The sequence below is a fragment of the Cryptomeria japonica genome, chromosome 4 (assembly GCF_030272615.1).
Source record: "Cryptomeria japonica chromosome 4, Sugi_1.0, whole genome shotgun sequence".
Lineage (NCBI taxonomy): Eukaryota > Viridiplantae > Streptophyta > Pinopsida > Cupressales > Cupressaceae > Cryptomeria > Cryptomeria japonica.
The window spans coordinates 297,902,082-297,927,134 of NC_081408.1; the positions used below are offsets into that span (position 1 = coordinate 297,902,082).

The 25,053-nt window shown below is 36.8% G+C and overlaps 1 protein-coding gene across 3 annotated transcripts in view; it reads left to right on the forward strand.

Annotated features, from left to right (window-relative positions):
* Positions 1-25,053, forward strand: part of LOC131064178 (uncharacterized) — a 142,156-nt gene that overhangs the window by 8,313 nt on the left and 108,790 nt on the right. For all 3 annotated transcript variants that reach the window (XM_057998252.2, XM_057998334.2, XM_057998405.2), the window contains one exon: positions 1,955-2,052. In XM_057998252.2, the coding sequence (XP_057854235.2) occupies positions 1,962-2,052 (91 nt within the window). In that variant the 5' untranslated portion in view covers positions 1,955-1,961. Of the gene's footprint in view, positions 1-1,954; positions 2,053-25,053 lie in introns of those variants that run through there.

Consider the following 25,053-nt stretch of genomic DNA (forward strand, 5'->3'; position numbering starts at 1 on the left):
ATGTCCAAATAAAAAACTGTCTTTTGAAGTTCAAAACTGTGCCTTTGAACAGAAGGAAGAGAAAGAGTACTGAATGTGATGCAAATTGAACAACAGAAAAGACCAGAGATTATCAGATTTGAATATGAACATTTATTTGTAGATGGCTGCATGAATCAGAACAGAAAACCAATACACATCACTGTGTATACAACAAACAAAGTCTGTCAAATGTTACTGAAGATAGATCTGCAACAAGTTCCTTCAACTTTGCTGTCAATAATGGCAATAAACAAAATAACCAATCTGCTGTATCATCACTGATATAACTCGAAACTGTATAGGATTGACACAATGTTATCAAACACAAAATGACTGCAATAATATTACGGTTATACCTGCTCACATAGAACTGTTTTCTTTGCTCATATACCTTTTACACTGAAGTTTGAATACACACCATTCTTTACTTCGCCCATTCTTTGCAACTTTTGTCTTCTTATTTTTATGCCTTTGAATACTTATGCATCAAACATGTGTTTTATGTTCTCTCCTCAAAAACAACACCCAAATGCACACCTTTCCATCACTTAAAAAGACTTATCAATTCCCATATGAAGGTTGCGGTTGAAGACAGTTTGTAACTGTCCGAGGCTTGAGTTATGAACAGGTAGAAACTATCTATCTTGTCGGTTCTCAATTATTTGTCTTATTTCTAACAAATGACAAACTCTTCAAGTATGACGATAACCATAATTTGTTTGGCATTCAGTTTTTTAGTTAATTAAATGTTAGCTGTAACTGACTGCCAACCATAAAATCTTTTTAAAAAACATAACACAAAAAAAAAAACAATGAGCCTTTTGATTACGATATCTCATGAGCGCTGAATATAATATCTTCAAGACCTGAACTGGATTTGCTTCTTCTCTATTCAACAACACATCAAAGTCTTCAGGAAACACAGAATATGGAATTCGAGCCTCACAAAGGTATAACAAACAGTTTGAATCTGATTTTGTGATGTTGATCTTTAAACTGAAAACCATCTGAACAAATATTGACATCAATGCCAAACAATATGCCAACATGTAGGTCCGGGAATGGAATGCAGATGAAAGATTAACAAAATGAAATGGATAGAAAATTAAACAACAAAAAAGTATTATATTCCATTCCTTACAAAATGTGATACAATCTACATATTTATCAAGATGAAATAACTATTCAATTCATTTTCTCAATGACTGTTCAGCTTCTAGTGTATCTAGGAAGTATAAATATAAAATATCAGCCAACTACAACTAGGATTATCTACAATAATCTTACAGTTGTTAGGTTTTTGATGAGAGTTTTCAGGATCAAGCTTATTATATGTAACAAGCTTTCTTTCGTATAAGTTCTCCCTTTCTGATTAATATTATTAATCCTGAGACTTGTGTTTGATTGCAAAACTGTAATATTTCAGGCCTACTATAACGTGCAGTCTTCTTCAAGCTTTTCAAGCCACCGTACATTATGCCAGTTTCCCACTCTTAATCAGGAATATCCCCAATATTCAGTTGTTGGAATTCTACTCTTCTTGAAAGTAGATTCCTCAAAAGAAGAAACACTCTCTTTTCATTTCCTAATATCTACTTGAGCATACCCGGAAAAGCTTTATGAGAGGAAATGAGTTATGTCAGCCAACAACTTTTAAATGCCATATGCGATTTAAGTGCAAATTTTTGTTTATGTAAGTCAGCAGTATTTTAATGTCTTATTCTATTTAAGTGTGATATTTTTGTTGTGTTCTTTTCTCAAGATGAAGTAATGTAATTGCAGAAGTTGAGATAAAAATAGTTCATCATTTGGTTGAATAGATCTTCCCATACGGAAAGTGCTGATTTGGCTGGAATGATTTGCAGCTTGTGTTTTATTTCATCCTTTGAGAATTATCCTTGGATTATATTGACCATGTTGGCTTAAAAATTAGGGGCAATATGGAATTATCTGATCAATGGAAGGCTGCTTGGTGCATTGGTTCTATCTTTTCTACTCCTCAACTCATAACTGGCCCTTCTGCTGAAATCTGTGAGTTTTATCTTCCTTGATAGGTTTTAACTTTTATATCTGTTTCATCTAAGGTTTTTTCTGAATGATTTGTTAAGAACTTTTCAGTCTAACTTATCATGCCTATTGCTTAAGCTTGAGAGTACATAATTGTCAAAACTTCAATGAGAGTATTACTTAAGATTGTTCAACAGCTTTCCATTAAAGTCTTCCTGTCAAAGTGGTTTTATTAAATAATCTTGTTATAATCAAAGATATCTTTCTTTTTGAAGTGATTTTAATAATTTAAAAAAAAACTTCATCATTCAAGAGCTTATGGCCAGTTGGGTTAGAAGAACATTGTTTTCATCTAGATAATATATACACATATGCATGCTTATGTACACTTTAGCACTTTTTTATCTTTCTGATCTTTGACGAAGGAGCATCCAATAAATGAATGATGGTAAGAATTCTCTAGTCTTATTGTAGGAATTGGAAGGAGAATAATGGAAAAGCGTTTTATAATTACGTGTTAAAAGATTGGTATCTCCAAGCGAGACACTTTTCATCTTTTGCTTGTTTGAATAACAGATGGGGTGTCATTGATCTTAAAATGTGGTGGCAAGTATCTGCCAAACCATTTGGAATGCAAAGGTCTTTTTGCACACACAAAAGTGGGAATGGTTAATGCTTCATTTGTTGGAACACGTTTGGTGTTACACCAAAAGATCGACCTGTTAACACTCAATACAAAACGCCAGAGATAAACGGATCCACGGGAGGCAGTTATTCCATGTTCTGAATCTGAAGGAGGATGCTGTTGATTAGTCCAACAATCTCCCCCTTAGCGTCACCTGAGGGGATTCGAACCCGTGACCCAGCTCTGTTACCATTTGTGGGAACATTTTTGCCATTACTCCAAAAGATTGACTTGTTAATGCTCGATACAAACACCAGAGATAAACAGATCTATGAGAGGCACTTAGTCCATGTCCCGAATTCTAAGGGGGATGTTGGCAATTAGTCTAACATGATTAAGGGCTCAAAAGCCAAGATATGTTTGCAACTTTGCACGGTGTTGATATTTTAGACTCACTTGCATTCTTTGTAGAAGAAGAGACAGTTAATTGTGTCTTTTTGCAGATTTTCTGCCGCTAGGACTATTTTGATATTATTAGTTCATTTGAAAGGCAAAATCTTCTTTTACAAACACATCCTGGAATGATCAATGTTTTACCAAGGGCAGAAGTTAGGACACAATTGCATGAACTTGGTATTTCAGCTGCTTTTCACATTCTTTGCAAAAGGGGACAATTTGTCATCTTTTTTGTAGATATGCCTGCTGCAAAGGCATTTTGGTGTAGGTAAAATCTAACTTCAACATCCTTTTTCGTTGCTTCTCTCTATTGGAAAGTTTCTCTCTTAGGGAATTCCTAGTTTATGGCATACGATATGTTTGATGACCTTTGGCTCTTTTTTGTAGGTGAGATAAACCAAGACTTTTTTAGGACATTTTCTCAATCAGATCAGGGAAGTTGAGGTTTTTAAGTCAACAATTGGATTTATTTGTAATGTCCCCTTTTGAGGAGTAGCCTAGGAGACCACTTAGCCTATTTTGTTCCTGTAGGCTAAAGTCTGGCAGTTTGGGAATAATTTAATTTAATTATTTAATATTATCCAATAAAGTACATTTTATGGGTATTGTTATTTAATTAATTTAATAAAGTGACATAAAATGACAAAGTGAAATATTACAAGGGAAATATTAAAGTCACTTTATTACTTCTACTTAATGAATTATTTAAAGTGGGAATTTGAAAAGGTTCTCGAAGATGTTCCTTGGTTGTTATAAAAGAACATTGTGGAACTCATTTTTACTATGCTAGGATTATTTTCTTCTATTTGGATTTTGGAGAGTTTCTTGAGGAGCAGAAGCCCTAGGACAAAAACCCTAAGGGATACTGGTTTCAGTAGTGAAACTATCTACCCTAGCTGGTTCAAGTGGAGTCACTTAGATTTTGTAGTTGGACTACAACGATTGAGGTTTAGAAATTTATGAAATCTTACTCTAGATAAATTTCTGGATTGAAGGGATTTTTGGAGATTGTACGACCAACCAGGAAAATTATGATGAACAATTTTAGGATGCCTTGATAGGGTTTGCAGCTGGACGCACAAAACTTCCAACTTGGGCGATTTGGTTAAGGTTTCCACTTTGCTGAGAGTATACCTTCACCCCAGTCATGAAGGATATTGCATGCCCCTTTGCATGGCGTGGAAGGATAGCTGAGCGTGCTTGGTGTGGAAGAGGGGTTAACCTAAGACTGGCTGTGGGCATTCTCTATGCTAGGCAATGGATTTGTGGATAGATGATGCAAGATACCTGCTGGACGTGGGACTAGATACCTTCTTCAGGCACGTGGGAACCTCACGGACTGTAGCTTCCAGTTCTGGGAAGACGTGAGGAGGATTTTTGGTGATTCTAGGCGTGACTGGTGAGTTCATCTCAGTGAAACCCTGTTGGACAGCACTTTCAGGTCAGAGTTTGTATGTGAAAATTGCCTGTAAACTGTCAAACAATATTCTCAAACTACCAATGCAAACCAGCCCTGCATATATCTGGTTAAAATTTGTATTTATCTCAGTTCTGTAATCAGATTTATTTCTGCGAATTATTTTCAGTTTATAACTGTGAGATGCATGTTTCATATCAATATATGCCAATCATCTATGTGTAAAGTCGAGTTCCAATGCAAATATTGTTAACGTACTTGTCATTGATGTCAAAATGTACAAATTGGATTGAAGCCTGAAATTGGTGATTGTAGTTCTGTCTGGATACATATCTGTGTTTACATTTCCAGATTTACGTGCATTTCCAGATTTACACTCAAGGTCACACTTTCAGATTTATGTTCAGAGCCACACTTTTGAATCTGTACCTGCATTTCCAGATTTACACTCAGGATCATACGTCAGACTTAAGTTAATGATGGATAACATTGTTAAAACTGTTAAAATATACAATCTGCCAGTATTTATTTTACCTTTTATTCTATCGGATTTATCTGGTTCTCAGTTGTAACAGATCTGTATCCATCATTTGTTGTTCATGTTGTGCTGTATTAATGAATTCAGATTCATTGAAGATCATCACATACAGTTATTCGAGTCAGATTGTATTCATTTTGTTGGAGTTTCAAGTTATGAACTTAGAGATCAAATATAAATAGTTTGGTGTTGGTTATGAACAGTTAATATTTGGAAGCAGTTATAACCGAGAAGACAAGTTTATAATTAGTCTTAAACTATTCATCACTTGTGTTTGTGTTAAGAGGGACAAGAAGTTCAAACTATAATGGAGTTACATAAGTGGTTGGAAATAGTTATAAGTATAACTGTTTGCAAACAGTTTCTGACTGATTGGTGACACTTTAAAATATGAGTATTGTGTGTATTGTGTGAGACACGTAGAAAATAAGAAAGATCTGTTATTTGTTATTTTATCAGAGAGGGTATGGAAGGCAGAAAATATACATTGTATATATAGCTATAGTCCAGAGAAAATCAATTAGTATGTTAGCAAATCAAGAAATGTATCGACTTGTATGTGAGAATGTTCATGCACTACCAGGAGAATGCAATTTTGAAGCAGTCTAAAGAATACCTTGAGGATTTTAATTTGATCTGAAGGTTTCTGCTCTTCAAACACTGTTACAGGAAAGTTAGAGCGGTATAATCTTATTTATGTCTTTGGTTCAACAATTGTTCAGATTTCATTTAAAAATAAGACACTCTAATAGCAGTTGATATTTATAAAAATCGTATACTATTAAAGGTATTAAGATAACTACTGACTGCGGTTGAAAGCTTTCAGATTTATACAACAATTGATAGAATCAGAAGAAGCATTGATTGCAGATTTTTGACAGTGATTATCAGTTTGGATCGTCAGTATTCAGACCATAATTATTGCAGATATTCAGAACCATCCAATAATCAGTTTTGCCTATCTTTCAGTAAAAGTCTCTTTTAATTCATATGCTTCAGTTTGTAAAAGAGAACTTGTATAAGGGTATTATATTGTTTTTTTCTTGTGAGTTGATACTCAAGTTTTTGTAGTTTTGAAATTGAAGAGTTGGTGCTCTTGTTGAAGGGGTTGGTGCCCATATCACTTTGTACATGAGAAAGAGTTGGTGCTCTTGAGACGGGGGTTTGGAGACTCCTTAGGGTTGATGCCCTTAAACTTCGTAATCGGAGTATTGATTGTGAGGTCAGATTAGGACAGTAGATCCTAGCGGCATTTCTCACCGTGGTTTTCCCACATTGGGTTTCCACATAAAATCTTGTGCTTTGTGTTTGTGCTGTTGCATCATTCTCAGTTTTCGTTGTTACATCTTTTATGCTTTTCAGTTTTCAGATTAGAACTTGGTAAAAGTTTAAAGGTGTAAAGAAAGATTAAAATTTTATGCGCTACTGATTCACCCCCTCCCCCCTCTCTCAGTAGTACTTCTGTGTTCTACAAATATATCATGATGCACATCTCCTTATAAAATCAGAAACATTATCTCTGAATAGATTGTTATTCCTTGAGCTAGAGAAGGGTAAAGAATTTGGAAAATTCTGGTCAGGGATTTTAAATTACTTGTCAAAAAGTTTGCATCTTCATCTAGAGATAAAAACTTGCTTTGGTTGGGGCCTAGGAATAAGCACTGTGTTGCAGATTTTGTCATTGATGTCAAGGTTGTTTGTTATCATTCAGAAAAGAAGAATTGAAATGAAGAATGAATTGAGCTGTTTGCTTGTCTGTTTGAGCAATTTGTCAGTTTGCTTGAGCTACTTGGGTGTCTGGTTGAGCTTCTTGCTTGTCTGCTTGAGCTACTTGCCAGCTTGCTTGAGCTACCTGGGTGTTTGGTTGAGCTGCTTGGGTGTCTACTTCACTTGTTAATGATTGCCAAGTCATTTTTTTTGTTGACATGTCATCAAGTGTATGTAATGGTTGATCTTTGTGAATTTAATTATGGTGGTAAAGTTTAAAAACGTTAAAATTCATGGAAGAAAACAGAATTGGCAGACTGAACAAATCTTTTAAATCGTGAACTATGACATAGCCAAGCGGAGGGTTATTGCTGAACGTGAACTTAAGTGTCACTGCGGAGTAATCAGAACAGTTTTATGTAATCGTAGTCTTCACTTGTTTTGTTTCTGAAAGCCTGTCACTTCTTCCAGCGTTTCTTTTAGATGTGTCGATATTCTTTTGGTGCATTTGTTACATTAATCATTTGTTGAAATGATTGGGTGTGAAAAATTGTTTAAGTTTTGTGGTATTTGGTTCCGCTATGGTTTATTTGCTCAGATGGTGGATTTGATAAAGGCCTCATGAGTATCGTGTTGCATGATTTCTTTTGGGTTTATTGACAAAAGGTTGTCATTGATTTTAATACTGTAAAAAAACACTTTCGTTTTTTTTGGTTTTGGAAAAACAGAAGTCGTTATGCGATATAAAAGAAATGTTTTTGATTTGTGTATGGTTCTCCGCAGATAAAAATATGCGATCAACGCTTTTTAAAAAATCAATGTCACAGAGAGTTGATGTTATGTATCTGCACGTTTTGGAAAGTTCTCCTTAAAAATAAGGAGTTTTTATTGGAAAGATGTTTTGTGTGGAGTTAAAACAGGTTCAATTGTGGTTTTTTTAGGGGAGTGGAAATGACGTTCCTGCATTTGGTGGAGTCTGAGTTTAGTGGTGCATGTGTGCATTGAAGTTGTGTGCATTGTAGTTGCTTTTATTCAGCAACGTATTTGAAAAGAATGGTTGCCATTTTCCTTCATTGCTTTTTTATTTTCTGAAAAAACGTCTTTGCCAACAGCTGATAAGGGCAGTGTTTTTATGTTTGGTGGGTCATTATTGAATGCTGGCTGTTTGTGCAGAAAGAGGGAATCGTTCTCTCCAATACAGGAGATGTATTGAAGGACTTGAAGAGAATCCTGTTTGAATTGAGATCATTGAAAAATATTATGCTGTGATAAAAGCATTCAAAAAATGAAGGTGTCCTATTCTGAATAGATATATTTTTGTGTGCTTTCACTTTCAAAAGGTTGGAGGTTGAGATTGTGCAACAAATGTATTTTTGAAGAAAAGAATCTATATCGATTAGTGTGTGCATATGTCTGTGATTGAACTAGTTTGTTAATCTTAAGGGTGGAGGTTTGTCATCTCTGTGTAAAAGCAACATATCTGAATGTGAACTGGTATTGTATAAAAAGGCTGAAATGATATGTAATGTTGTGTTGTTCACTTCTAAATTTTCTGTTCCTGTATGGTTTGAAATCCGGAGTTGGTGCTTAAGTTGAAAGATGTTGGTGCTTCAAGGGGGGTCTGTGCTCTCAGTGAGTTGGTGCTCACTCATGTAATTTGGGTTGGTTCCCACTTGACTTATAGAAGTTATTGATCAGCTGTGGTTTTTTACCCGAATGGGTTTTCCATGTGAAAATTGGTGTTCCTGAATCCTTGTTTATTCTCTGCATTTTATTCTATGTGCTTTCATGTTTGAAAGTTTAGAATACTGATTCACCCCCCTTCTCAGTATTTTCTGTGTGCTTTTCACATTGTAATGCCCAAAATCCAACATGGACAAAAGAAACAAAGCACAACCAATAAAATTTTTGTGAAGCATAAAGGCACTGCTGTAATGGCACTTGTTACCCAACATTCATGGAAGTAAGACAAATGAATAAAATAAATAAAATCTGAGTGCAGGAGGTACACATTCCCATGCTACAGACCCTATGCTATAGAAGGATATGAAGGGGTGTGGCATTTTCAAGATGGCCATTCCTCCAAGGTACTCCTATATGGAAGAGGAAGGGCTACATTCTTCCAAGGCAGTAATCCAAAAGAAGATGAACACTTGACTACTAGCATGTCCAATCAGCATATGAATCTATCTAACTTGCTAAGCATGATAGATAAATAACCAAGAACTAATCATTTCCTTTTCTTTATATTGCATGATCATAAACCAACACAAGATGAATCTATGTTAACCATTTTCAACTTCACAAGAGATAAGGGTAGATATTATAATGAACAATGAACATCTTTGAACAATTTACATTCATTTCAATGGTAGATTCAATAACAATGAACAATTTGACAGATTACTTCTTAGTAAATAAAAACATATTTTCTTTTATTCAGGCACATACAATTGCTAATGGAGAGAGAGAAAATTTTCCTTGAAAGTAATAAATGAGAGGAGGGAATGAATGTCTCCTTTCCATTCATTAATGCATAGTCAAGAACTTAATGTTTTTGATTAGAATAGTAGGGGAAGGGCCCTGATCCCATAAGTTCAGTACAAATACAGCTTAGCAAAACATTCAAAGGTAAAAGATAGAAAGTAAGCAAGCAGGCTTGCACTTAACCCAACAAACAAGAGCATTACCTGACCAAATGACAACTAGCTAAATAGAAAAAAGCTCCAAAGAGCCAGAAACAACATCAATGAATGATGTTCGAATATTCTTCAACTTGGGAGTCAAGCGACTCCTTCCAAGTATCTTTCACCTGATTGTGCATAACCTTCATGCTGTTGTTGACCTCTGCCTGAGTGTTTTGTCTTTACCCTGCTTCTACTTTTTAATTTTTGAATCACTGGAGATAGTTCCCATCACCACCTTCATCATTATTCCTTAAGTATCAGTGATAAGTTTTCCAAGGGTAGTTTCCGTCCTTTCTTTTTCTCGTTGTAGCTATTACCTTCCATCTTTTTCTCCATGTCCCCCAGTCTAATCTGCAGATGAGACAATTCAGCTTTGGCAGTGCTCAGGATGTCCATTTTATTATCATCACCATCATTCCTGTCCCTAGATTTTTCCTCATCAGCTTCTTTACGTAGAGAAAAAGTCACTTAAATATCCTCTTCCTCTCTTAGGTCTTTCTCTTCCTCACTTTATTCAGCATTAATTACTTTACTTTTCTCATTTCCCTTGTCCTCCTCATCTATTCTTTCCTCAGAATCCCCTCCATCCTTCCCCTATTCATCCTTATAGTCATAGTTGAAAATCTCGGACTCGCCTCGGACTCGGCAAGCCAAAAATTTGGACTCGGACTTGGACTCGTGAAAGACTCGCGAAATACTCGGCAAAAAAAACATAAAGAAATTAATGCATTTAGAGAACATAAGTGCCATAATTGAAACATTACACATGTCATATGATCTACAAACACGCAATATTTGAAATTTCATCATTCATGGCAGCATATTCAAGTTTTGCAGCATATTCAAGTTTCAAGTTTCAACTCTAAAATGTATAATACTATAATGGCAGCATAAGTATATAAATGTTCACAAAATTACATATAATGATATGTCCAAGTCCAACTCCAAATGTGAAAAACAACAATGTGAATGAACAAACCAAAGAGAAGACTACATCTTCCTCTTTGTATTTTTCCTAATATAGCTCAATTTTTCAGGCCTTGAGCTAGAAGTAGTAGCAGTGGGTGTTGTGGTATCTAAATGGTGAGATGATTCTTCTTCAAAGTCAAAGTCCTCATCATCGTCCTCATCTTCATCCTCATCTTCATCCTCCATTTCATCCAATCTTGCTCCTTCTGCATCATGTGCTGCTCCTCTCTCTATTTCTGCAATTTCTTCTTTGGTAAGGAGGACATCGTCACCATCATTTTGTTCATTCATGGTCCAATCATTATATGGATCAATTTCATCCAAGTCAATGGCCTCATGTGAAACACCCTCCAGCTGTCTAACTTGAAGGCGAAGGTTGTACCGAACAAATACTAGATCATTGAGCCGCTTTTGTGACAATCTATTTTTCTTTGTGTGAATGCTCTCAAATACACTCCAATTTCGTTCACACCTAGAAGCACTGCATGGCTGAGACAAAACACGGATAGCTATCTTTTGAAGATTAGGCATGCCAGCACCATAATTCTCCCACCATAAATCTACAAAAAACATTTAGAAATATTAGAATTGAGAAAAAAATGTAACAATCAAGTTTGTAGGTTTTTTCTTGCACTATTGAACTAAGTTACTAAATTTTTTACCTGGTTGTTGTCTTCCTCTCCTATCAATTGCTAGTTGTGATGAGAAGAGTCTCCCCTCCGCACTTTTGTAAATCTGGAACAATGAACATTTCCAAATTCAGAAATAGATAGTCAAAGTGTCAAACTCAAATTCAATAATGAACATTTCCAAATTCATAAATAAAGATAGAGCAATTGCAAATGTCAAATCTCACCTCCAACTCATCAAGAACCTTGTCTCTCAACTCAGGATCAGGTGTCATCTTATCAATGCATGTAATAACACCTGCCATGACCTCCTCATCAGCCCTAAATGAATCAGAGAAGTAGAATTTCGGGTTCAAAAAGTAGGCGAAGGCATGTATCGGTTGGTGGAGTTGGTTTGTCCACCTACGATCAATGATGCACAAAAGGATTTCACATTTTCTTGTATTTCCACGATGGTAATGTGAAATGGCCTCTTTGGCCCTATCCATGGCTTCATAAATGAAACCCATTGGCATGCCCTCTCCATCCACCATATGAAGAACCCTTACAAAAGGTTCTGTCACCTAAAAAAATGAAAACAAATTTTAAATTAGTACAAAATCAACCCCTAAAAAATAAAATAAGCAAATAGATAAGATTGTATAAACTTTACTTGTGTTTGTTACTTACCGCAGTCAACTCCTCTCCACTTTTATTGAATCCTTCATCAAAAACAATGCTCACAATCTTCTCTGCTTCAGGTCTTTTGGAGTATGCAGACCCCAACCAAGCATTTGACACAAACATTTGCCTAAGATGAGGAATGATACTAAGAATGCTCTGCAAAGTGATGAAGTGGCTAGCAAATCGTGTCACTCCAGGTCGCATAAGGTTCTTGCCATTTGTGTGTTTTCTCATCAAAGCAAGCACCCAAGTATGGTTGTAGATGAATTTGGTGACACTTCTTGCATCTTCAACCACCTCCTTCACCCATCCAATCTTCCCAATGTCCTCTAGCACCAAGTCCAAGCAATGTGCAGCACAAGGACTCCATGTAATCGAAGGATGCCTCTCCATAAGCATTCTACCTGCAGATACATATGCAGCTGCGTTGTCCGTGATAATTTGGACAACATTCTCAACTCCAACTTCCTGAACCCACACCATCCAACAGATTACACAAAGTCTCTGCATTTTTTATTTCATTTGAGGCATCAACAAACTTTATGAATAATACCATTGCACCATTTGAAGCCACCAAGAAGTTGAGAAGAGTCCTATTCCGTCTATCTGTCCATCCATCAGATAAAATGCTGCATCCTTTTCTCTTCCAATACCTTTTCTGATCATCAACCACACCTTGTATATTTTGCACAGCTTTCTCTAGCAATGGGCCACTGAAGTCATGACCTGTTGGCGCCTTAAACCCCTTACCCGCAACTATTATTGCATTAACAAAACCTTCCCAATACACATTGTTTGCTGCATTGAAAGATAGATTATTGGAAAACCAAAAGTTTGAAGCTGCTATCCGTGCTTGTTCATGCTTCTCTTTATTCCATCTTGTACCTTCAAGTGAAGGTTGTGCACCTAGAACATTGCGTGGTACAAAAAAATTAGGGTCTCATCTAACAGGAGTGCCACTAGCCTCACCCTCATTGTCACCAAAAGATGAAAGTGACTGACGACCTCGAGTGTGACCAATGGGACCCAAAGTGGACAATGTGGGATTCATTGCAGCTGCCATGGCTTCTCTTGTTTTTTGCCTTTCTTCCTTATGCATATCATTCTCAACAAGAATGGCCTTCATCTCTCCAATAATTTTAGGAGTTGATTTGGGGCGTGCCTCCACACCATATCCAGGTATTTGTGCAAGGTGGTATTTTAATCTATTGATTCCACTAGTCATCCATTTTGTACATTCGGTGCAAGTGACCTCCCCCTTTTTGCTTCCTGCAATCCCATATTTCCATGCTTTATCTCTTTGTCTTCCTGACCTTGGGGTTGCCCTTGGAGTTGAACTTGCCATTGCTGATTTAACATGAAAAAAAAAAAATCAGCAGGGTTTTATGGAAAATCAACAAAAAAAATGACAATGAATCATTTGAGAAAAACAACATTCAAAAACAAGAAAAAAAAAAAGGAAATAACTTAGGAAAGAAAATAGAAAAAAATTTGGCAGCATATCCCCTTGTTTTTCAAGATTTTTTTGAGTTTCAAAACAATGAAATGATTCAAATGAAAAAAAAAGAAAGAGAAAAAATCCTTACCTAGATCTCTCTTGCTGATTTTTTCTTCTTCCCTCTACTCCTTCAAACCCTACAAACCTGCTAAAACCAAACAAAAATAAAAATGAAGTGAAAAATTAAAAAAAACCGCAGTTTTAACCCTTTACGGGCGTCTTTTTTGGGCCCGCGAGTCCCTGCGAAAGACTTGCGAGTCCGAGCAAAGGACTCGCGAGAGTCTTTGCGAAAGACTCGCGAGTCTTTCGCAAGGACTCACCTGGACTTGCGGCTCCCAAGGACTTGCGAGTCCGTGGTGAGTCCGCGGCGAGTCCGTGAGTTTTAAAACTATGCTTATAATCATCCTGCTCATTCTCCTCAAAATCTTCTTGGGATAAATCATCCTCAGACACTTCCACATCTTGTTGAAGGAGAAATTCCTCATCCTTAGATTCATCCTCCTCATTATCAGAAACAATTGTCTAACCTTTAATTTCTTTCAAGTTAACAACAACAGAGGCTTTTGTAAGCCTTGCAAGAGAAATGAAGACTAAAAATAAAATTTGAGTGCAGGTGGTACATATTTCCATGCTACACACCCTATGCTATAAAAGTATATGAAAGGATGAATGTCATCGATCCATGTGATCAAAGGATGTGGCAGTGTCAAGATGGCCATTCCTCCAAGGTACTCTATAGGAAAAAGGAAGGGCTAAACTCTTCCAAGGCAGCAATCCAAAAGAAGATGAACGCTTTACTACATAGCAAATGAGTATATCTAACTTGCTAAGCATGGTATATAAATAACCAAGAATTAGTAATTTCCTTTTCTTTATATTGCATGATCAAAAGCTAACACAAGATAAAGCTATGTTAACCTTTTTCAACTTAACAAGAGATAAGGGCAGAGATTATAATGATGAAGAATACCTTTATAAGTCTTTACATTTATTTCAATGGTAGATTCAATAACAATCGACAATTTGACAAATTACTTCTTATTAAATAAAGACGGCTTTTCTTTTATTCAAGCACATACAATTGCTAAAGGGGAGAGAGAACATTTTCCTTGAAAGCAACAATTGAGAGGAGGGAATATCTGTCTCCTTTCCATTCATTAATGCATGATCAAGAACATAGTGTTTTTGATTATGTAATATCCCTTATATCTTGAGTATTTACACACTATTTGAAGAGGATCTAAACTATTTGTTCATTAACCAATATTCATAATAATTATTAAATAGATATTGATTTGCATTTTATAATCACAATCAATAATTATTGTTAACTAAGATTCACAATAATTATTAAATAAATACTAATTTGTATTTATAATCACAATCAATAATTAAGAAGGGTTGTCAAATTGTTCATTGTTATAAAGGGTTGTCTCTTTGAGTGTGAGAGGATTATAGGAGGGGTACAGTGTATGAGCATTCTTTTAGATAGGCCACCTCGAAGTGGGACAAGATGAGCCCATAGAGGCCAAAGGAGTACAAAGGTACGGTCTTTGAGTCTAGGAAGAGATGGTTTCTGGGGCACTCTCCCTAGTCTCTCCCTTTTTCTCCACCATGTTTCACAAATACAAGAAGTTAAATTGTTAAGGTATTAGGATGATGACTAGATGAGGGTCAAAGGCACCTTATTGTAGCTTCCCTACTATCTCCATATGGAAGTGAATCTATCATAAGAGGTGAGAGGTTGATAGGATGGATGGGACCGGTGTCAAGCCCTCACTAGGTACACCACCTCATGATGATGGTTGAGGACCATCGGATAAGGACCACATGGGGCCATAGAGGATAAGATCTTGCTGTTGGGCCTAGGGTGGATTATACTTGGGGCACCTCATCATGTCTTCCAACTCAACCCTCGTTATGGTTGAGTTTCCATGTAATTGTTGATATTGGTTGTCGATCAATATATATATAAACACACACATATATATCCTAAACCTAGAATTGGATGTATTTCATGAGTTATATCTACATTATTGTCTAATCTCATTGCGGGTTCCAAAAAATAGGCTTATTTCTTCTTGTTCTTAAATGAAGATTCTATCCCTAACTATGTTTGCCCTTATCTCATTTTGGATTTGTGATTTTAGGGCAAAAAACTAGGGCATCTACGAAAAGGGACATTACAGATTAGATTAGTAGGGAAAGCGCCTTGATCCCATAAGTTCAATACAAAGACAGTTTAAAGTAAAATATTCAAAGATAAGAGACAAAACAATAGCACCACCTGACCAAAAAAGCAGCTAACTAAATAGAAAACAACTCCAAAGACGTAGAAATAGCATGAATGAATGATGTTCCTATCTTCAACTAGGGAGTCAAGCGACTCCTCCCATGCATCTTTCGCTTGATTGTGCATAACCTTCTTGTTGTTGTTACTCTCCACTTGAGTGTCTTTGTCTTTATCTTGCTGTTTTATAATTTTTGAGTGGTTGGAGACAATTCTCATCACAACCTTCATCATTATTCCTTAAATATCAGTGATAAGTTTTCCAAGGGCAGTTTCCATCCTCTTCATTTTCTCAGAGTAGCTGTTACCTTCTATCTTTTTCTTCATGTCCACCATTCTAGTTTCCAGATTGGTCATTTCAGCTTTGGTAGTGCTTACTATTTTTTTTTATCATAACAATCATCCCTGTCCCCAACTCTTTCCTCATCATCCTCCATACTCTGAGAAAAAGTTACTAAAATATCTTCTTCCTCTTCATATTCCTCACCTTATTCAGCATTAGCTATACTTTTCTCCTCTTCCTGGGCCTTTTCAGCTATTCCTTCCTCCTTAGAATCCCCTCCATCCTTCCTCTGTTCATCCTCATGATCATCATGCTCATTCTCCTCAAAATCTTCTTGGGAGAAGTCCTCCCCAGACACTTCCTTATCTTGTTTAGGGATAAATTCTTCATCCTCATATTCGTCAATTTTCATAACCTTTAATTTCTTCCAAGTTAACAACAACAAAGGCTTTTGCGAGCCTTGCAAATCTTCTCATCATTATCAAGAACATAATGTTAAGTCCCTTTTCAGAGTTCATTTATCTCCTATGCTAATAATGCCAGTATTACAACTCATAATAGTATAACATGAACAAGAGTATAAGTATCATTTATCTGTAGTAGAGATATGGTACCTCCATTGGTTAATGTCAACATGCATGAATAATACTAGATAATTATTGAAAATAATTTTCATTTTATGAACATACAAAAACACATATTTACAAGTCTCTAAGGCATGTTCGCCCTTTACACAAGTGGTGAAGATGCTGTTTATTGTAGGGATGTCTCTATTCATTGTGGCAGACACATGTTCACTATTTCTGTTAATGTACAAACTTGCCCCGTCATAGGCCAATACTTCACCTCTTTGGCAAATTTATCGAATTTTCAACCAAAACACTTAAATATGCAGTGTTCTAGGGAAGTAACCTATCTTAGCTATCATTCCTACGTATGCCTAGTGTGGTAAAAGCTATTGAAATCACATAAATAATGAGAATTACTTTTAAGCTATGTTTCCAAAGGAACTACACTCATTTTCATTTCCAAACACATTTGATATAATAAATTTCAACACAAACCAAATCTAGGCTTGCCCATTTCAATATAAATTTACCCAACCACAATAAAATGCATAATCACTTCATATCTTGACAATTTACACAACCAAAAAAAAACCCATAATCACTTCACATCTTAACATAATATAAAAATAAAATCACATTTCATAGTGTTTTTACAACCATTTACTCAAAATTGACAAAACTTACATAAAAAATTCAAGGAGTATTACTTCATGTTCCAAATGAATTGATACCACTTTATAATTTAATCAATAAATAGTTTACAACTTTATCAATAAACATTTGAGCTTTCAAAAAAGTACATTTCTAAGGAGATGCAATTTTCTCAAAGAGCCAAGGTTGTTCTAATGCCAGGATCTTAAAAGTCTTTACTCCAAGCTAGACTAAGCCAATAGGTGGCTCACAGCTCCCTACCAAATTACATCGTCAAGCCATACATGTTGTGACTAGCTTCTGAGCTAAGAGACTGTTGTGATTTTATGACACCCTTGGTACATTAGTGAGAACTAGTTAGAGATACATTCCATGGACTAGTTTTGCCTCATTTGATCAAGTGCCAAGTCAGGGAATCGGGAAAATGCTGAAGTGTTCTTTTGTCATGAGGTGGACTTCGGGCCTTTTCCCTTCGTCCTTGCATCTTGCCTTCAATACCTCGGGGTCCACTGACCTACTATCGTTCCCTTAAAGGATGTCGGATTTTGGATTTCGGGGAACTAGTCTAACCCTTACTCTTTTGGTAAGCATTAGATTGTTTCCCTAAACCCTGAATTTCAAAATTCCTTTCTTTGTTGGATTCCGAGGAATTGGTCTAACCCTTACTCTTTTGGTTAGTGTTAGATTGTTTCCATGAACCTTGAAATCCGAAATAGATTGTTTCCCTGAAACCTAAAATTCAAAATCTCTTCCTTTGTTGGATTTCGAATTTCGGGAATTGGTCTAACCCTTACTCTTTTGGTAAGCATTAGACTGTTTCCGTAAACCTCGAAATTCAAAATCCCTTTGTTGGATTTCAAATTTCAGGGAATTGGTCTAATGGTAACCCTTACTCTTTTGGTAAGCGTTAGATAGTTTCCTGAACCCTAAAATTTGAAATCCATTCCTTTGTTGAATTTCGGATTTTGGGGGACTTGTCTAACCCTTACTCTTTTGGTAAGCGTTAGATTGTTTCCTGAACCCCAAAATCCGAAATCCTTTCATTTGTCGGATTTTGTATTTTGGGGAATTGGTCTAACCCTTACTGTTTTGGTAAGTGTTAGACTGTTTCCCCTAACCCCGAAATTCGAAATTACTTCCTTTGTTAGATTTTGGATTTCAGGGAACCAGTCTAAGCCTTACTCTTTTGGTAAGCATTAGGCTGTTTCCTCGAACCTTGAATTCCGAAATTGCTTCCTTTATTGGATTTCAGATTTTGGGGAATTGGTCTAACCCTTACTCTTTTGGTAAGTGTTAGATTGTTTCCTTGAACCCAAAGTCCCTCTCTTGCTTCCCTCTTGTGCCTTTGGTCTTTTGGACTCCGAAGTTTCTAACTCCTCATCCTTAGCGTTGGTTTCCTAAAGGCTTGATGCCTGATCTCCAGTGACCAACAACACTTCTAGATGGCATGATCAACACTGAGGGCTTTTAATGCTTCACCAACTCCTACAATTTGTGTACTTTGATTCGTGGAGCTACGGGGGCACATTTATTGTATTTTGCAGGTTGCCATCAAGTGGAGTGCAAGGCCATGCCTATTTATGGATGCTAGATGGCTTTCATGTCAGGGCTGCATGCTCTATCTGTGGATTGTCAGGCAATCCACCTTTTAGAAGTACTTTTCTTCTTGGGATTGACTTGTCAGGCTATGGTCAATTTCTTGCATGCTTCATCGTGTCAAACCTAGCCACTTCCCTATCTTCTCAGACTGACATTCTCCTGTACATGCTAGAGTTAGGTTTTCCCCTCTTTGACTATTGGTTCCTTCTTTGCGACCAATTTGCTATAAATAGGTTGTTAAGCCTCATTGTAAGGGTTCTCTCCTTGTTAGTTCAAGCTATCTTCTGGTCTTTGACTTCTCTTTAAGACTTGTATATTTCTGGCATTTCTGCAACTATAAGTTTGGCCGTTGGCCTGAGAATGAATCAGAATCATCATTCTTGCCTCTCTGACTTATGCATGCTGTGTATGTTTTCTTACCTTCGTGATAAGTTTATTTTCATGGCTTTCTCTCATAGATATGCTATGTTGACTTGTTTCTAAGTGTGACTTGTTGGAAACCTTCTTCCCTTTTGACATTTAGTAAACCCTAACATCCATACATGTGTTTGGTGTCATTCATGCAATTGAAATTTGTGCATCTCCAAGGTATTTTGATTGGTTCTTTTGTCATAGTGGGGCGGGGAGAAACATCTCTTATCTTGGTGCATCACCTCTTTACTTTCTGCATTTCCTCACCTTTTTTCTCCTACAAGCTGTTAGAGTAGGTTTAAAAGTAGGATTTGAAGTGTTGGGTTGGTTCAACACTTGCACCTAGATTAGGAAGGAGGTCGACCTTCTCCAAAGATTCAACACCTTAAGGTCCCACATTTTGGGGTTGTTTCCACGTTTCACAAGGTTGCTAGGTTGATAGCTCAACAAGGGTGCAAACTTTTGTGACAACAAAGACCAATCCAAGAACTAGGCGAACCATATATTACCATGAATTTGAAGAAATTTTCAAACCCTGGTGACTAATTTTCTAGTGTTAGAAAACATTGAATCAATTACACAATAACTGAAAACTTCAAATGAGGAAGCATACACAAATAATTACACCTTACAAACAGTTTTCAAGGTAACCTTCACAACCGATGTTACTCACACTTGCTCGGATATTCACTATATTTAGTATGTTACAATATTTCTATCTTGCTCCTATCTTTATACCAATTTAGCTAAAAATATCATCTTCTAAGAAATCAACTCTACTTACAAAAAGCTTCCTTATCAGTTACAGGGATGAGATGGAACCTACGTCTAAATCGCTAATGCATATTTACACTTTATTTGACTTATTTAACCAAATGAAAGACTTGCACTTTAATCCATCAAAGTGAAATGCAAAATAGAATAACTTGAATCACTTGAAATATTTCCTCATGTTCATACAAACTTGTGTGGAAGTCCCTATCTGAGCTAAAAAGGTTAACAAAATTCATAGGTCAACATCAAGACGCAGAAAAAGCTCTAGAAATACACAATGAATTAACTCTTGATTTATGCAATGGGGACTCAAGGGGGAAATATCTCCATAGGAAGCATGCAAGATTGTTTAACCCATGGAAATTCCCAATGAGGGTCTTGTTGTGACGTATTCACACATCGCCCCATTGAAATGGGGACCCCCTACTTTTTGCTTTCTAGGGTTAGTTTAGTTTGCTTGGTTGTCTGGTCTTGGCTATTAGTCTTTGCATTGAAGGGTCGCCAGGGGGTTCATTGGGTTCATTAGGATAGCAGGCTCTGCTTGAGTTGAGGTGGGTCAGTAGGTGGTCCAGGTCAGGGTCTCTTTGAAAGCCTTCTCCAGGTCAGGCCTTTGCTCTTTTTTCTAGGTTATGTCTTTGAGTTAATGGAGTGAATGAAGGTTTGTGAGTGAGTATCATCAAGGATTTTCCCTCTGAGGGTTGGAGATTGGTCCAGTTGATGAATGATGAAGCTCTAGGCATTGATTGTCATAAAATTGACCTATTTTGCCCTTGGAAATGCCTAACGACCAAGCCTAGACTTTGAAATTTGGAAATAAACTTGAGTTCACCTTTGGAGATGCCTTGGATAAGCTTAGACGTGGGAATTTGGGAAAAAGGTCAAGATTTAAGCCTAAAAGACAAATTTCGCTTCCGACACTTCCAAAGGGTATAGAGCGAAATTCCTGGATAGGTCCTGTCCTTCCAGGGGTACCGAGGCAAAATGGTTAAAATGCACTTTTCATCCAACTTTTGAGCCAGGAACTCCTTTAAGGTGGTTTGTTAGCATGTCTTGAGGTAAGAGCAATGTGATTGAGGGAGAAGTTTGAATGTTTGAGTGATATCTAAGGCAAATTCCTCAATTTCGCTCCTGACCCTTCCAAAGGGTCAAGAGCGAATTTCCTAATATCTCCCTTCTTGGTCCTAATTTGCATCAAAAAACCTTGTCCTTATGACGTATGAATAGAGATTCGATGCGTGAAACAGAGTGAAGTGAGGAAAAGTGAGGAATTTGTGCAAAAAGCAAAATTTCGCTCTTGACCCTTCCAAAGGGCCCAAAGTGAAATTCCCCAAAAGACTTATTTCTTCACTAAGGACATTGAATGGTGGTCATGCATGGCAGAGAAAAGGATCAAAGATCAAGTCTAAAGCAAAGATGGGTGAAAAAGGATGAGAATTGAGCCTAATTGAGCAATTTCGCTCCTGACCCTTCCAAAGGGTCCAGAGCGAATTTCTCCATGAAGCATTATACCTTGCTCCAACTTACAAACTAACTCATTCCCAAGCATTTCTTCAAGGCAAAAGGCTTGTTTTAGATGATTAAAGGATGAGAAATGAAGTTTTGTGAAGGAAGATCAAGCCAAATTCAAATTTCGCTCCTGACCCTTCCAAAGGGTCCAGAGTGAAAGTCCTAGCAAGACTCTTTATTTTGCTTAGTTTACCCAAAAGGACCTTGTTTTAAGCTAAATAGATGGCGAATTGACTTGATTATGGTAAGAGGAAATTTGATAAGTCAAGTTCAAGGCAAAGAAAGGAGAAAGGAAGTATGAAATGAGCCTAAGGAAGAATTTCGCTCCTGACCCTTCCAAAGGGTCTAGAGCGAAATTTCTTAAAACACTATTTTCCTCCTTATTCAAGCCAAGATCTTTGTTCCTAGGACATGGTGGAGAGAGGATGGATATATACTTGCCTTAGGAACTGAATGAAAGTGAAAGCAATGATGGATTTGAGGTCAAAAGATAAAATTCGCTCCTGACCCTTCCAAAGGGTCGAGAGCGAAATTTTATAGAATCCTCCCTTTGCTTCAAATTTGAACTAAATTTTGTGCCTTGAAGCCTTAGTTAGGATGTCATCATGCCTTGGAAGCAATTGAGGGGTGAAAAGGTGGAAGAATTAGGCCTAAAATGCAAATTTCGCTCCTGATCCTTCCAAAGGGTTCAAAGCAAAATTCCTAAAAACTCCTTTTGCTCCCAATTTTGTATCAGGCATAATGCTAATTGAGGTGGATTGAACTTAGAGGCATCCTTAGGCATGCATTTGAGTAAGTTGTGGTCACAAAATGTGAAGAATTTGTCCTAAAATGCAAATTTCGCTCCTGACTCTTCCGAAGGGTCCAGAGCGAAATTTCCTATAACCTCTTTTTGCTCCTTGTTGAGACCAAGATCTTGATTTCTAGGGCATGGTTGGGAAAGAATTGATATGTACTTGCCATTGAAAGGTGATTTAATGCAATGAAGTGATAGGATTGAAGCTAAATCACCAATTTTGCTCCTAACCCTTCCAAAGGGCCCAGAGCGAAATTCCTTATAGGTCCTGTCCTTGGCCAAGGTCCAGAGCGAATTTTCCTAAAAACACATATTTCCTCCTTGTTCAAATCAAAGTTTTTGTTCCTAGGACATGGTTGAGGGAGTATTGATATATTCTTGCCTTAAGAAGAGATTTGAGGCAAAGAAATTGTGAAAATTGAGCTAAAATGCAAATTTCGCTCCTGGCCCTTCCAAAGGGTCTAGAGCGAAATTCCTAGGAGATCTAAAGTTTTGACTAAGTCCTTGAGCAAAACCCATTCCTAAGCAATTTTGGAGGTGAATGATTTGATCTTGGTAAGGTAAGGTTGAAAATGAGGTCTAATTGAGCAACTTTGTCGAATTTTGCTCCTGACCCTTCCAAAGGGTCCAGAGGGAATTTCACTATAGGGCCTGTCCCTAGAGAGGATTTTGAGCGAATTTCATTCTAATGCCTTCTTGTTGATGATTAGGTGAGAAATATCATGTTAGAACAAATATATCATGTATACTTAATTATCCTTTGTTTCTTTTGCAGATTAATAAAATCAAGATGGAGGAGGATCAGGGTAGGACAAGGAAGACCTATTCAAGTTCCATCATCATCAAGGACACTTCAAATGCATGGAGGAGGACTCAAGGTGCTTCTCAAGCGTTGGAAGACTTCAAGTGTACAAGGAGTTGCAAGCTATCCTCAAGATCTTCATTTTACCACGTGGAAAAATCATAGGATGATAGAGAAGAAGGATCTTACAAGCACTTCAAGGCGAAGTATGCTACCAGAGGAGGATTGACTTGACCGTGAAGAGGCCTCATCAAACACATAGGAGTCAAGGAGGTACACCATTGATCGCATCAAAGACAGAGGAGGATCAACCAAGGCACAAACGCCAGACAAGTTTGCATCCCTGTCACGATTCCTCCAGTTAGATAGCTTCACCTCAGCATGTCCAAATTCAATGTACCTGACTCACCTGTGATGGCATAAACTTCGATGCACCTACCCCGATTTCCTATCGGCTCACAAATTTTGAATGTAATTATTTTATTGGCTAAAGGAGTTTGTTATAACAAACCCTAATTAGGGTTTTCTATCTTTTAATCCTAGCCATCCATTGTAAATCAATCAGAGCCATTGAAATGTAAGGAGTTCTCTATATAAGGCTTCGGCTCTTCATTTGTAAAGGTTAATAGTTAGAGATTAGTTAATAGCTAATAGTTGGTTAATAGCTAATAGTAAGTAGCTAGAATAGTGAATAGAATAGCAATAGAGTAGATTAGGAAGAGAAGGCAAGAAATTGTTGCCTTGATTGTAAATGAACTCTATTTTCATTGAAGTTATGGTGAAAAGTGTCGTTTCTTTGCAATATGCATGGTCTCTTGTTGAATCTTCATTTTAGATGGTAAATAATTAGATTGAATGGAGGAAGTTACTAAATGCACTCGCGTGGAATCCGCCTAGTCCAAACCACTAGCCTCTTGCTGACTGTAAGTGCACCCTGCGTGGTCAATTGGCATAGAATGAGCTTAATCTCAAGTCGTTACGCGTCTATTGTTCATGCATTAACTTGAATGGTGAGCGGTATCTGATGGTGTACGATTTGAATATATTCGAAGCATCCCCTAGAAGATCGTGTAAAAGTATTGTAATTTCTAGTTTAATGGACAAGTTATATGCAGGATGTTGTCTTTTTATTTTATATTATGACCATGACACTAATATTGTTATTTGTCTTTTACTGCAGGTAAGGAGGATGAACATGTATCGATTTCAATATCATCTCCTTTAATTTGAATGAAGTATAACTAGTAAGATGGCCATGATCAAGTGGCACCTTGATTGGACATGTCTTTTTAGACATGTTCGACCAAGGTGTCACTTGGTCGTGACTCTTACAACCATCAACCGATTCATAACTAACTGATGCTATAAACATACCCGATAATGAATCGGTATCATTGTTAATGGTAACAGTGCTTATAAACATACCCGATAATGAATCAGTATCATTGTTTAATGGTAACAGTGCTTATAAACATACCTGATAATGAATCGGTATCAAAGCATATGATAATGGATCAATATAATGTAAACAATAACAATAGCTGTTAGCATTATATGCTATCGGGTTAATACCCCGATAGCATATTAATGCCGATATGAATCGACATTAATATGCTATCGGGTTAATGGCCCGATAGCATTTAGATTGACGCGTAACATAGTTAAGCAGGTCGTCAATCTAATCAATCATTATCCAATATCAATATCATAATTATGACCAATGTTATAGTCTGATAAACATAAAGCATGAATGAGTGAACTAATAATAGAATAGAGGAGATTAATGAGTTAGGAGAGTCTTATCTTGCATAAGCTACTAATGCATTAACAAATTGCACTGAGTTGGTGTCGGATTGTTCAATCTGATGGTGAGACCTAGCGTAGTAGGATGTAATATTCCCATTTATTTTTTTCGGTTTTCAAGCACAACAAATAGTACAATGCACCCGTTAAAGTTAAGAAATATAATCCCAATGCTACTGAAACATAACCCTTCCACTTTTTGATCACCAAGTGCCCAATATGGGAAGGTGAGAGCATATGGTGATAAGGGGTTCTTTAGCTCACTAATCCACTAGAAATTACAATGCAAATACAATACCGGGCGGCAAGCCAACCCCTTCCACTTTTCAGCGGGATGAAGAACAAGAACTTG